Source organism: Polyodon spathula, chromosome 52 (assembly GCF_017654505.1).
Source record: "Polyodon spathula isolate WHYD16114869_AA chromosome 52, ASM1765450v1, whole genome shotgun sequence".
Classification (NCBI taxonomy): Eukaryota; Metazoa; Chordata; class Actinopteri; order Acipenseriformes; family Polyodontidae; genus Polyodon; species Polyodon spathula.
In genome coordinates this window covers 668,106-683,047 of record NC_054585.1, presented here as the reverse complement: position 1 = coordinate 683,047, position 14,942 = coordinate 668,106, and the positions used below count along the sequence as shown (strand labels likewise).

The window sequence follows — 14,942 nt, the reverse complement described above, 5'->3', positions numbered from 1 at the left end:
ATTTGTTTTTAATGATAAGATATTTTCAAAATTAAATAATGACAATCCAAACTAAAGCAAAAAATTCCATATATTATCTGTTTCTGCTCATTATTGTATTAGGTACTCATTCATCTTCCAGTACCATATTTATGTTTTGCTTGATGTACAGGTTAAAGGAGGGCAGAATCTTTTTAGACTCAATAAATAAATACACATTTGTACAGGCACAGAAAGTTTACAATTGCATAGTAAGACAGGAACATTGAAAAGAAATAGGATACAAAAAATGTATTACATTTTGCATCACTGATGTTTTTAAATTGAGTCAATGTTTATTATATTTTGCGCCAAACTTTATATTGTTATACCAATGCATGCACAGTTTTACATTTTTCAATAGAATTGCAATATGTATCACGCATTCGTTTTTGCAGCCAAACACTCACTATTATAAACTAGAGAATCATGAATTATATTAACCTAATATAACCTTTCACTTCCCTTCATCATCTCTTTTTTTTGAATAAAACAATGGAAATTATACTTTTTTGTTTTTAACATTTTGACAGTAATCAAATTAAAAAAAAAAAAACTCCCCAGAGCACGAACTATTGAAAAACAGCTTGAGGCTATCCATTATAATTGAATCAGAGCAAATTAATTTACCAAAGCAGAACTTAGTCTTTGAAAATCAGTCTTTGAATAACTCAGATTGTGACCAAAGCTTTCAGTTTCATGCTTCAGTTCTCAGAAAGGACGCGGGGGGGGGGAATCATTGCTTGATTTTACCCCAACAAAAAAAAAATAATTTTCAAGAAAGAGCACTGAGCACTGCTATTGGGACGTGAGTGTATGGAATGGGTTGCGTAGTTAGGTTGTTGATGCTGAATCATTGGGACCCTTTAAGACCATGCTTGACAACGTTTTGAGATCAATCAGCTACACGGAACAGGGTTTGTTTGTGTGCCCCACAGTTGCGTGGGTGTGATAATGATGGTCCCTGCTGGAGCCTCCTTGTGTACAGCTTGGATACAGAAGGCCTGCAGGCTTTCCATCGTGTGGAAATGCATACCACTGTATGGTGGGGTGCTGCAGTCAATAAGCTCAGTTAAACCTGAAATTATTAAGGCAGATACAACCCAAACCCCCTATTGAGAAGTACATCAGATCTACTCCACACTTTGTTTGCGTGACATCATGCAAACAATGTTGCCATACATCTGCAAATCAAAAACTATGGAACTGGAACCTGTTTTCACACGCGTCACTCATGCGCATGCTGTCTGTCTGCTTTGCTTTACTGTGTGCTTTATATGCTGAGCATGCTGTAGAATTGCTCTGTAGGGTGCAAAACAAAATTTAATTGCAGAACAGCCAAAAGTCTATTTTAAAGGAGAAGAGGAGCATAATCTTGCTTTTGATTTGCAGAGGAGGCACGCAAACTTTTGATCTGTTTATAACCAGCTTTAGGCACTGCAGTGTGTTCTTGTGCATTATGGAACATAAGAACATAAGAAAGTTAACAAACGAGAGGAAGCCATTTGGCCCATCTTGCTCGTTTGGTTGTTAGTAGCTTATTGATCCCAGAATCTCATCAAGCAGCTTCTTGAAGGATCCCAGGTTGTCAGCTTCAACAACATTACTGGGGAGTTGATTCCAGACCCTCACGATTCTCTGTGTAAAAAAGTTCCTCCTATTTTCTGTTCTGAATGCCCCTCTGTCTAATCTCCATTTGTGACCCCTGGTCCTTGTTTCTTTTTTCAGGTCGAAAAAGTCCCTTGGGTCGACATTGTCAATACCTTTTAGTATTTTGAATGCTTGAATTAGGTCGACGCGTAGTGTTCTTTGTTCATGACTGAACAGATTCAATTCTTTTAGCCTGTCTGCATATGACATGCCTTTTAAACCCGGAATAATTCTGGTCGCTCTTCTTTGCACTCTTTCTAGAGCAGCAATATCTTTTTTATAGCAAGGTGACCAGAACTGAACACAGTATTCAAGATGAGGTCTTACTAATGCAATGTACAGTTTTAACATTACTTCCCTTGATTTAATATATATTGTGAGCCATAAGGCACGACAGGGTGCGGGATATACTCTAATATCCACATGCCCCGGGTGCGTTATAAATCAGGAGGTTAAGCCGAGTGGCTTTAACCGCCCAGGGCGTGTGGATATCCCGCACCCTGAAGTGCCTTATTGCGCTTATAAAATTGATCAACCAACATTACAAATAAAAATGTAAAAAAACCCTGTAAAAACAAGTTTTAATTAACAAAAAACTGATTTTTACTAAATATCCTTTCACCTCTGCATGAAAAATAGCCCCTTAAAACATAAAAAAACAAAAACAAAAATGCATTAATTAAAATATATATATATATATATATATATATATATATATATATATATATATATATATATATATATATATATATATATATATTTCAGATGTTGAATTGAACATTGCCATTGAAAGTGCAGTTTTGATTCGTTACACTAATTGTAATTCCTGGTTTATTCATTACATTTTAAAGTAAAATATTACTACCCATTTTCATCATGACACAGCACAAATGAGTCTGCCTTTAAATCATGCAGCACAAATAAGACTGCCTTTAAATCACGCAGACCATTCCTTACAAGACCTGCAATAGTATCAGGTGAGAGTTGCATTTTTTTTTTTTTTTTTATATCATCCTTTTGTTTTCCGGGGTAGTAACAGGAGGTATCCATACCAGATTTGTGCTGCAGTTTCACAGTGGCGAGAAAGACATTATTTGCATGGAATACCCGGTTACTTATCAAACTGACTTTTACAGCTTGGAAACATGGAGAAGTACTGGGCCAGTGTTAAGCAACAATTTTAAACAATGCAGGGCACAGCAGAAAACACGATACCAACGTACATGGACACATTTAAAAGTTATGGCAGGAACTGTCGAGATGAATTTATAAATGTTCAGCATCAGATCACACAGTTGCGCAGGGGGTGGGTCCGGTGGCAGCAGGCAGACAGACCGAAGAACGGACAGCGGGCGCACGTCAACAAAACATTTTTTAAGATGGACCCAAATCTTTTGTGAAAAGCTGAAAGTTTAAGAGATATTTTTAAGAAACTATTTATTTTCAAAATGGGATAGGGAAACGCCGTAGTTCAGGGAGAAGGAACAGAGCGATCAGAATGGCGAGTTTTTAATTTATTTGAATACTTTTGCTTTTTTTCACGACTTTAATCATTGGTGTCCGATTCCGGTTCATTCAATATCTGATGTACACTTTGGTTTCCCAAAAGTTCAACATTTACATAAATCTCGTCGTCGATAAATTCCAATATGTCTGCCGTTTTTGTTTTTAAATTCTAGTGTATGGATATATGCCAGTGATATGCTGTAATATCAACACCCCAATGTGACCTATTTTGACCAATCAGGATAGAATATTTAAAATACCCATATATATATATATATATATATATATATATATATATATATATATATATATATATATATATATATATAAAATATAATTTTTTAAATATGCTATGGATGAGGCGTATGAGAGGATGAAACTTCGGTATGCTCAACTAGCTGCTGAAGTGGAACAGCGAGGATGGAGAGTCCCAGTTTACCCAGTGGAGGTGGGTTGTCGAGGATTTGTGGCACACTCTACAACCCGGTTTCTCAGAGACGTCGGGTTCAGTGGCAAAGAGTTGTGTCGCACAGTGAATTACTTATCTGAAGCAGCAGAAAGGAGCAGCAACTGGTTGTGGTTGAGACAGAAAGATTCTGGATGGGGATAAGCACAATAGAAAGAAAGCAACGCTGATGTACATGTTAGTAAGCTGGGCTGAGCTGAGTGGGGGATGGAGGGGGGTGATGCTGGGATGCCAGAATCACTGTTGAGCCCTCTTGAGGTGTCGTGGGCTAGTCAACTAAACACAGAGGATGGGAGGTGCCCACTTGAAGACCCCAGAGATGTACCCTACTTAGCTCAATCCAGACGGTTGTCATGCTGATGCGCTGGGGAGACCGCACTGGGTTGATCCCCAGAGCCAGCATTGCGGCCGTTGTGTGTGCTGATGTGCTGGGGAGGCAAAATGAGCTGATCCCTGGAGCCAGCATTACACTTCAGCAATCAACACCAGACAGAAGGATATCTACATCATCAGATGGAAAACAACGCAAATGGATGGAGATGCAGATGGATCACATTAGTTTAATGCAAAGCTACGTCTTAGTTGGTGCCTGTCTTGGTGAGAGCCGAGTTCAAATCAGCATGAAGTTCAACATCTACTCTCATGTAATGGAAATATATATATATATATATATATATATATATATATATATATATATATATATATATATATATATATATATATATATATAGTGTATGGATATATGCCAGTGATATGCTGTAATATCAACACCCCAATGTGACCTATTGGTAGCTGTGTGGTTGCAGGGAGCTGGTTTTGGTGATCATAGCTGTGTGGTTGCAGGGAGCTGGTTTTGGTGATCATAGCTGTGTGGTTGCATGGAGCTGGTTTTGGTGATCATAGCTGTGTGGTTGCATGGAGCTGGTTTTGGTGATCATAGCTGTGTGGTTGCATGGAGCTGGTTTTGGTGATCATAGCTGTGTGGTTGCATGGAGCTAATTTTGGTGATCAAAGGGATGCACTGTTTTCTGGCTTTAATTAGCACCACTTGGGCACATGCTGATCTTCTGTTCATTAGATTGAAACAGCCCTCATCTTAATTAGTTACTAAGCAGTTCTGGGACTGGGGGGAAAAAAAGCTTTTGATAGTAATTTTTTTTATTCAATCTCCTTTTCAAAGATGCAAATCCTTCTCTAAATGTTAATGGTGTTTTAAATGCTTTTAAAGCATACAGGTTTAGATTTCTTTTGGAGTACAAACTACAGTTTGTAAGTACAGTTGATTTAAATAATTTAGTTGAAAGGGCTAAAAGAAATGTAATTATTAATGTAACATCAATCCTTTGAAGTCTGGGGTTTACCTTGTTATATTTAGCCCCATTCACAAATTTTAACCTTTTCATAATAACAAAAATATTTTTCAAAAATAGCTGAAAAAAGTAGTTTTCATTGAATATTTTCCATTGCTTTAAATGGGGGAAAATGTCATCCTGATTTAAGGTTGTCATTCATTTGTGTCTTCCATGTGTCCCCATAGAAAGACTAGAAGAGTGTTTTTGTATCTGTCCCAATATGAGGTCACAATGCATGAAAGGGTTAAAGGCAGTTTGTTTGTTTTTCATGGAACTCAAATGCTGTCTACAACGTTTTCAAGTATACCAATCTTTACACCCATTATGCCTTAAAAAAACAAAAAAACAAACAACCCCCCCCCTCCCCCCCCCCAAAAACAGCGACTGGTATCATTTTTTGGTTTTACCAAAAAAAAAAAAAAACAATAAAGGACATCTGTTTTTCATTCAAAAGCAGTGAAATCATATTACAATCCACTTTCTTGAGATTATTGACATGGATTTACAAATGACCCAGCTTTTATTTTGATTTAATATGGCATATGCCACAGAGGAAGGTGCTCGGCAAATTGAACTTAATGAGATATTCAAGTTTTTATTGCAAACTGCGATATTTGCCAGATGTTATTAATGATACTGACCTTGTGCTTTAACTGTGACTAGACTGGGGGTTCAGAATTTTCTTTCACTTACTTTGAAGATCTTTAATGAGGAAACATGACATATTGCTCAATTCAGACGGGGAATATGCCAGGCTATGAAGAGATTCTGCCTTAATACTAATAAAATTTCATGAACAATTCAATGGAAATGTAATTTGTTAAATTGAATAAGTGATCAGTATACTGTAAGACTGATTGCAAGTACAGTGTGTCTATACCCTAAGGAGTCATCCAAAATTATCATCAATCTTAGTAAGTGTACATAACGTGCATATGCTGACCAACACGTAGGAATTGCAGAATACAGTCAAATATCATGAACTGTAACAAAATTGAAAATTCTTCTGGTTACAGTTCTTTTTCAGGAAGGCATGGGAATATTTCAAGCTATTTAAAATCCTCGACCCTCCACCAATGCACTCTTTTACGCTTTCAGAAAATGTAAATAATTGTGAATGGCCCCTAACTGTAAATTACTGTATATGCCATTTACCCACGATGCTTGCAATCTTTTCTTTGTTACTAAGTTGTTCCAGTTAGTGAGGTGAAATTATTTTCAGGCTGTCACCTAGATGCAATTCTGCCATGGATTGCTAAATGTTCAAGGCCTTTGATTACCTCACTGCAAACAGTCATGCCAGGCTGTGATCGTTCAACGCCGTTGGCTCACTCTGTGGAGTTGAAAGGTCATAGCCTCATGTAGCATTCAGGAATATCTTGGAACTAAAGGACACAGACACCAAAAAAAATCAGCGACTTCTGGGAGTACAGTACCATCCGTGTACACTGCGTGGCTTTCTGCAATTATGAAAAGGTGAAGCACAGTACGCTAAACTTGCTGGTGTCCTCGACACTAACTTGCTTATTTTAGGGGTAGTTGACAGCGCTGGTGCCTTTCTCTTGGGCACTCGTTTACTGCTGTTTGTGGAGCTATACTCCACGAAATCCCATTGGGTTACTGTGGGTGTCAATCACAAGCACAGCACTCGTGGACTGGTTTAGTATTGAGCAATGAAAGCTGCTGCTGGACCTGTGACACCAGTCAAAGGGGAGGAAGTTTAGGTCAGGATTTATACTAAGGAAGTTCAATCCTAAAGAGTAGTTTGAGACCTCAGTTGGAGGTAGGCAAGCAAGTAACATCTCGATGTGGCACAGGGCTATGTAAGACTAGGTTGTGCTTCCATGAGACTGGCTCAGGAAGTGTAGAAAGATGTTTTTGCTGCGGTCCTGTAATCAATCTATCCTGGGTAAGAGACTTACAGGGTGTTGGACTGTTTCTGCCTACTCTCATTAGCATCAGCTTTATTTTATTTTGAAGTATGTCGCCAGTTGCACACGACTACTTTATCTGCTTTAGTTCAATCTTGAATGCCTCTGTGTTATTCTGTAAATACCAAAAAATCAGTAAACGTTATAAAACATTAACACAATCTGTTATAAATGGCTGGACATATTAGGTTTCTCTGTAAATCGTTATCAAACTTGCAATCAAACTCGATTGCTAGAACTATCAAGAGCACAATACTGTATATACTGCATGATTATGGATTTGTACCGAGATCTGGTGGTATTGTGCTAATCTGTATTATACATCAGTTTTAATAGAATGCTGAGAAATATGTCTGGGTTTGGTCTGTGGAAAAGGTGGCAACCCTATATATATATATATATATGACATTAGAAATGCGTGTAGCAAAGGAGAAGACATACTAATGGGGGATTGACAAATGACTGCTTCCTAACACAATTTGTCAAGGCACCGACTAGAGGGGAGGCATGCCTTGATTTAGTCTTTTCAAATAACGAAGATAGAATAACTAAAACAGAGGTCAGAGAACCACTGGCAAACTCAGACCACAACATGGTCTCATTTGAAGTGTTTTTTAAAACCCCAAAAGTAATGACTAAAGATAAGGTTTACAATTTTAGAAAAGCAAACTATGAAGGTATGAAACAGAGACTAACAGAAGTGGATTGCAGTAAAATAGAGAAAACACCCACAGAAGAAGGATGGTTGTTCTTCAAAAATGTAGTACTAGAGGCGCAAAACAATTACATCCCTAAAGTAGACAAATCTAAATGTAAAACTAAATTGCCAAAATGGTTTAATAGATCAATTAAAAAAAATATTCAATGAAAAAGGCACTTTACAGAGCATTAAAAAAGGACCAAAAAGAAAGTACGCAGAAAGAGTACACAGAACTGCAAATGCAAGTCAAAAAGGAAGTTAGAAAGGCCAAGAGAGAAATAGAAATGAACATTGCTAAGGGAGCTAAAACCAATTCCAAAATGTTTTTCCAATATTACAACAGCAAGCGAACATTCAAAGAGGAGATTAAATGTTTAAGAGATACAAATGGCAACATCGTAGATGAAGAAAAAATATAGCAAATATATTAAATGATTACTTTAATGATAAGTTTTTACAAAGGAAGATACTGACAACATGCCCCACATGTCATCCAGTTCCTATCCAGTTTTAAATAACTTTAGCATAACTGAGGCAGAAGTGTTAAAGGGACTAGGAGCTATGTAATAAAAAAAAAGTGTGTTCTAGAAAGTTCTAGAAATGCGTTCGAGTTCATCTGTGCCCTTGCCCTATAATAACCCGTATTTGATATAACTAAGCCTTAGTCATGCTTATATAACTTGTTTTTGTCAGAATGTTCTAGGGAAAGGGATGGTTTATTCAGAGGGCCGAGCCTCGAGGGAGTGATCTGGCCAATTACTCTCTCGCACGCAGAAGCCTAACTTGGTAAGTTATAAAAGGACAGGGTTCTCCCCTGCTCTGATGAGAGTCAGTCGTGAGGATTAGCGCGCAGTCCTGCTCGGTATTTTTTGGAGACAGCTGCTTTCTCTTACCAGGGTCGAAGGGCTCTCCCGATCTGCTTGGAAGGGTAAGAATTAGTTCAGTTGCGTCTCATGGATTGTATTGATCTGTGATTAATATAATCTTTGTATGTAACCTTGTTGGGTTGTGTCCCGTTAGGGATATTGTTATTCGCAGTATAGCATCTGTGTATGTAACTGTGTGTGTGTGTGTGTGTGTGTGTGTGTGTGTGTGTGTGTGTGTGAAATAGTAAAGGACCTTTTGAAATTACTCTGTGAAGTAATTGTCTTATTTACCTCTACATCAACTTCCTTTTAAATTTAAAGTAATTAAATTTCACACAACAAGCTCTTAAAATAAACAAATCCCCTGGGCCGGATGAGATCCTCCCAATAGTACTCAAAGAAATGAAAGAAGTAATTTACAAACCGCTAACCAAGATCATGCAGCAGTCTCTTGACACAGGGGTGGTACTGACAGACCGGAAAATTGCAAACGTAATACCGATCCACAAAAAGGGAAACAAAACTGAACCAGGTAACTACAGACCAGTAAGCCTGACTTCTATTATATGCAAACTTATGGAAACTATAATAAGATCCAAAATGGAAAATTACCTATATGGTAACAGGGTCCTGGGAGACAGTCAACATGGTTTTAGGAAAGGGAGATCGTGTCTAACTAACTTGCTTGATTTTTTTGAGGATGCAACATCGATAATGGATAATTGCAAAGCATATGCCATGGTTTATTTAGATTTCCAGAAAGCTTTTGACAAAGTCCCGCACAAAAGATTAATTCTCAAACTGAACGCAGTTGGGATTCAAGGAAACACATGTACATGGATTAGGAAGTGGTTAACATGTAGAAAACAGAAAGTACTGATTAGAGGAAAAACCTCAGAATGGAGTGTGGTAACCAGCGGTGTACCATAGGGATCAGTATTAGGTCCTCTGCTATTCCTAATCTACATTAATGATTTAGATTCTGGTATAGTAAGCAAACTTGTTAAATTTGCAGACGACACAAAAGTAGGAGGAGTGGCAAACACTGTTGCAGCAGCAAAGGTCATTCAAAATGATCTAGACAAGATTCAGAACTGGGCAGACACATGGCAAATGACATTTAATAGAGAAAAGTGTAAGGTACTGCACGCAGGAAATAAAAATGTACATTATAAATATCATATGGGAGATATTGAAATTGGAGAAGGAAAAAGACCTAGGAGTTTTTGTTGACTCAGAAATGTCTTCATCTAGACAATGCGGGGAAGCTAACAAGAAGGCTAACAAGATGCTCGGATACATTGTGAAAAGTGTTGAATTTAAATCAAGGGAAGTAATGTTAAAACTGTACAATGCACTAGTAAGACCTCATCTTGAATATTGTGTGCAGTTCTGGTCGCCTCACGATAAAAAAAAAAAAATTGCTGCTCTAGAAAGAGTGCAAAGAAGAGCGACCAGAATTATTCCGGGCTTAAAAGGCATGTCATATGCAGACAGGCTAAAAGAATTGAATCTGTTCAGTCTTGAACAAAGAAGACTGCGTGGCGACCTAATTCAAGCATTCAAAATTCTAAAAGGTATTGACAGTGTCGACCCAAGGGACTTTTTCAACCTGAAAAAAGAAACAAGGACCAGGGGTCACAAATGGAGATTAGACAAAGGGGCATTCAGAACAGAAAATAGGAGGCACTTTTTTACACAGAGAATTGTGAGGGTCTGGAATCAACTCCCCAGTAATGTTGTTGAAGCTGACAACCTGGGATCCTTCAAGAAGCTGCTTGATGAGATTTTGGGATCAATAAGCTACTAACAACCAAACGAGCAAGATGGGCCGAATGGCCTCCTCTCGTTTGTAAACTTTCTTATGTTCTTATGTTCTTATATATATATATATTGTAAAGTAAAATGGATTTTAAGGAGTTGATCGATATGATCAACAGGAATACAGCTGCTCAACGGGAGCAAAGTAAAAGGTGGAGACTGAAGCTAGGGCTGCCGGAGCGGGAGCCAGCAGAGCTGGAGCTGAAGCCGCCGCTGCCAGAGCCCAGAGGGGAGGAGCTGCCGCTGCCAGAGCCCAGAGGGGAGGAGCCGCCGCTGCCAGAGCCCAGAGGGGAGGAGCCGCCGCTGCCAGAATCCAGGGGGGAGGACGTGTCTCCATCCCTGCAAGCCAGTCCGGTGTTGCCGAGGGAGGTCCCTTGTCCCGGCAGTGTCGACACCAGGCCGGAATGCCCAGACTTCCCTCCGCTTGACCTGGCTCCCAGGTCACAGCACAGCCAGGCACAGTCACTTACCTGGTCCCTTGCTCCACTCCCCCTGGAATCCTAGTCGTCGTTGTGCAAGAGGCAGACGTCGCTACGCAAGGGGCAGACATCACTGGGGTTTCCCCTGCTGATTGCTCCGCACCCCTTGCCTTGTGCCACACTCCACCTGGGATCCCAGAAGTCGCTGTGCAGGTCCACAGGCGCACACCTCTGCCTGCCAGTCCTGGCTCCCGGTCACTGGCCTAAGCTGTGGTCGCCCCGGACAAGCCGTCTGGGTCCCTCCTCACCGGTCCTAGGTCCCTCCCTGGAAACGGCGGAGGGACCAACCCGTCCTCAAGCCCGTCCGTGGAAGAGGGTGAAAATTGACATTTGTGACTTGAGGGTGGGTGGTCTTTCAAGGGGGGGGGGGAGGTGGCCGTTAAATGGCATGTGCCTGGTAAAGACAAGGGGGAGGGTGTGTCAAGTAGCAGGGAGAGGAGCAGATTCCTCCCTGCCTAAAACAGGTGGAAACGCACGTTTTGTTTAATTTCGTGGTGCTGTTTAATTGTTTATTGTTAATTGTTTTATTATTAATTATCCCCTGCACCTGGTGATTATTGTAAATTAGAGCCAGGTGCAGGGTATTTAAGAAAGACAGCCAGTCTGTTCAGGGCTGCTGCAGAGTGAAGAGTCTGGTTTTAAGTGTAGCAATCGTGAAGAAAAAAGTAGTGTGAAACCTTTGTGTTAAACTGTGTTTTGTTTTAGGATGGGAAAACAGCTTAGCTGTCCCGTGTTAGGTAGGGCTAGTATTGTGTTTAGTTAGTGCTCTGAATAGGAGCTAGGTGTTTGGTTTGTGTCTGTTTATTTTGTTTTTTGTGTTTGTTAAAAAAAGCATGGTTGTGGGCGGGAGTCTGAGATTAATAACTGTGATTCTATTAAGATGATTGTATTTCCTGCTCCTGAGTAAGCTGTGAAACGTATTCTCCAGCTGGTTTATGGACTATGATGTATGAATTCCTTTATTTTCTTTTATACAAGATAAGACCAATCTATGTTATGGAAGTCTGCAGACAGTGCCAGGCTGAGACTCCCTGAATTCAATGCACAGTTGCTTCATGGTTAACATTCCATATGAAAGTAACAACAGTAGAGAGTTCCCTTATAAAAGTTTGCCAGAATAAATCTGCTTGGGTATTTTCCATGCTTATATGTACATGTTTACAATGCTTTACATATTGTGAACCGTTGTATTTGTGGTCAAATGTACCGTGGTGCCACAGTGCCTTTAGTCTGCTTTAGTACACTTTGGCATTCCACAGTAAACATTTAAGCACATGTGTTTAATGTTAATATTGTGTAACAATAATCACATTTTATAGACAGAAAAGTTGAAGTGCTGTAGATTCACCTATAGCCAGTTTTTTTTTTTAATCCTTTGTAAATTATTTCCTTTCAGGCACCTGTCTGAACTGCCAAGGCAGCACAGAAGGACACCTCTGTGAAAAATGCAAATATAATTTCTACAGGCCCAGTGCTGCCCTTACAGACAGCTGTGAGCCCTGTCCCTGTTCCACGGTGATGTCCACAGGGAGCTGTCACATTGGTGAGTTTGTTTATTAACAGACAAATACCATTAATATACTACATGATAGTTTATCACTAGGCAGTGAATGGACTGTATGGCAGATTATCTCATAAAGAGGAAAATATTTGAAGGTGTTTACAGTGCAGATGTGCAAAGGAAGAATCTGGTATAAGGTCTGAGCAAAACGCAGCTCAGATTATTTCAAGTTCGGAAATCCGCAAGTTGCATGTTCTAGTATGGCAGGTGTTTAAGTCAGGACTGCAGCAATCTTTCTTTGACCGGAGCTTTTCAAGGACCACAGTATAACTTGTTTCAGTGAGTGAGTCCTTATTTATTTATTACTAATCTTGCATTATAGTTACATATACAGTCATCCTAGTTATACAATCCTCATCCTGCTTCACCGCAGAAACTATGCCCTTGTCCAGATGGTTGTTTTGGCTTGGACTGTTAAGATGTGTTGACCTTGACGTGAACCACACTAAGCAGTTATAATGGTACTATCAGTAAAAAAATAAATAATAACAACATGTTGCATTATATGTGTTGTAAGTAGAATTGTACCTGTAGATGTAAAGACTGGAATAGAAGTGCTGAGTTTGTTTGTGTTTTGACACGTTACATTTGAATACATAATGTAATAGTTATTTTCAATGTTGCATTTTTACAAGATGCAAAAGAATATGTGAATGTGAATTCTGTTTCTGGTTGCATTGGCTAGGTTTTCCCTTCCAAGTATGAATTGTTATTCCATTACCGGTTGAGATATGCCTCTGTGTAGCCAGTACCTGAGTACTATGTCAAAGCTGCTCGTAAGAGCCCCCTCTGCGTCAGGCACAGAGACCCCGCCCTTGAGGGGATTAATTGCTGCCATCAGGAGGGATCAGCGACATTTTCTCCTCAACCTTCCCTGACAAGGAGGCTTCGTCTGACCGTCACGGTTGTTTTGTGAGCAGTTTAATTTTTACTTCGTTCAGGAAAAATATTCACGCTTCTAGTGTGTCATACTTTTGCATGCTTTCTGCACCTTTATTCCTTGGTTCTGGTTATTTCCCACCACGCCCTTGTGCACCGCTAGCTACCGGGTTCCCCCGCCCCTTCCCCGGGTGCTCTCCACGCTCTCCGCTCCTTTCTGCTGAGCTCCTCCAGAGCCTGTTCTAAGTTAAAATAATCTCCCTCTAGCGCCAAAATTGAGAGAGAGTAATATTTGTAATACTAACATTAGGAATGAAAACTAAATACATTTATTTTCCTCCTTTCTTTCGGTCTAGGAATATTGTTCAGCACAGGAGTGGCCTGTTTCCCTGTTGAGATGGCCCTTAGCTCCAGCTGGTTGACTTGATCAGCAGTTTTACGCTCTATGTTACACTCTAGTGTTAAAGGCTATATTGAGCTGCACTGTGTGGTGTAAATTTTATGATGAAGTAATTGTATCATAAATCATTAAGCTATCTCGAGACAAGTAAGCATGTTTTTGGATATGATCTCAAGACACGCATTAAGTTATGTAGAAACAATATTTTACTCAAATTAACTAGGGTTTTTTACTGCTATATCCTATCTCGCCATCAAAAATGCCTTCATCTTCAAGTGCAATCTAAAGTTACACTGAACATGAATATATATTTTACAGTAATCAAGTTCTGGCTATAAATATGATTGATTCATTTGGTTTCTGATTTAATGTTTATACAATGTTCAACTTTGATTCAATTCAATGTTATCATATATTAGTGCTGTTCAACAGTCAAAAACAAAACAAGCGAATCTTGTTGAAAGTAATATCATCTTTCATTTGAAAAGTTACAAAAGGAAAAAGTAGATTGTATTAGACTGTAATAATTTCCTTCCTATGTATTATATTAAGTATATTTAAGAAAAATGAACCATATTCAGTTGTAAGTAGGGTTCCCAATATATTCAACATTTAATAATGCATTCAAATATTTTATCATGTAATAATTCAACAGATGTTAACATACGCAATTTAAACAAAATTAATTTTAAAAAATCAATTTATGCACCATGGAAATTCAGAAGTTGTTTAGTTCCCAGTACTTAAAGTGAAGAAAGTGGAAACAGTCTCGCAATGTAGAATTATATAGCTTTCTCCATGTGGTTAAAAGTTGAGATCTTCAGTTTGTAGTCCTCTTCAGGACTCCATATCCCACAATGCAACAAAGCCACACACCAAATGATTTCGTCTTCCTGTGTGCTTAAAGTGATGTTTGTTTACAGTAATGCAGCACCAATTCACTCAGATTTAAAAAGCACTTTGGGCTTAAGTAACTTAAGTATTATTTTGTTTACTTTGTGTAATTTAGCATGCTTTTGGATGTTGTAGGAAAAAAGTATTTTGTTTATTCATGTTTTTAATTTGATCTTTGAATTCAAAAGTCATTTTCCAGCAACTGTTTTAGTTTTCATTCCTTGATGTTGGATTTTTACTGCAATGTTGAGTCTTGCCAGTGATTTTCAGATGTTTTTTGTGTAAGAAGAGACATTCAAGATAGAGAAAGAGTTGTTTTCTTTTGAGAGACTTTTTTTCATGTTGCAATCATTTAAACGAATATTGCAGCTGGGCCGGACGTAGTCAAATTATCCAATCACAGAAGAATTATTATTAAT

The 14,942-nt window shown here is 38.8% G+C and overlaps 1 protein-coding gene across 2 annotated transcripts in view; it reads left to right on the top strand.

The window, feature by feature from the left end:
• LOC121307072 (multiple epidermal growth factor-like domains protein 9) overlaps positions 1-14,942 on the top strand; it is a 170,194-nt gene that overhangs the window by 108,707 nt on the left and 46,545 nt on the right. For both annotated transcript variants that reach the window (XM_041239182.1, XM_041239181.1), the window contains exon 4: positions 12,186-12,332. In XM_041239182.1, coding sequence (XP_041095116.1) covers positions 12,186-12,332 — 147 coding nt within the window. The remainder of the gene's footprint in view (positions 1-12,185; positions 12,333-14,942) is intronic.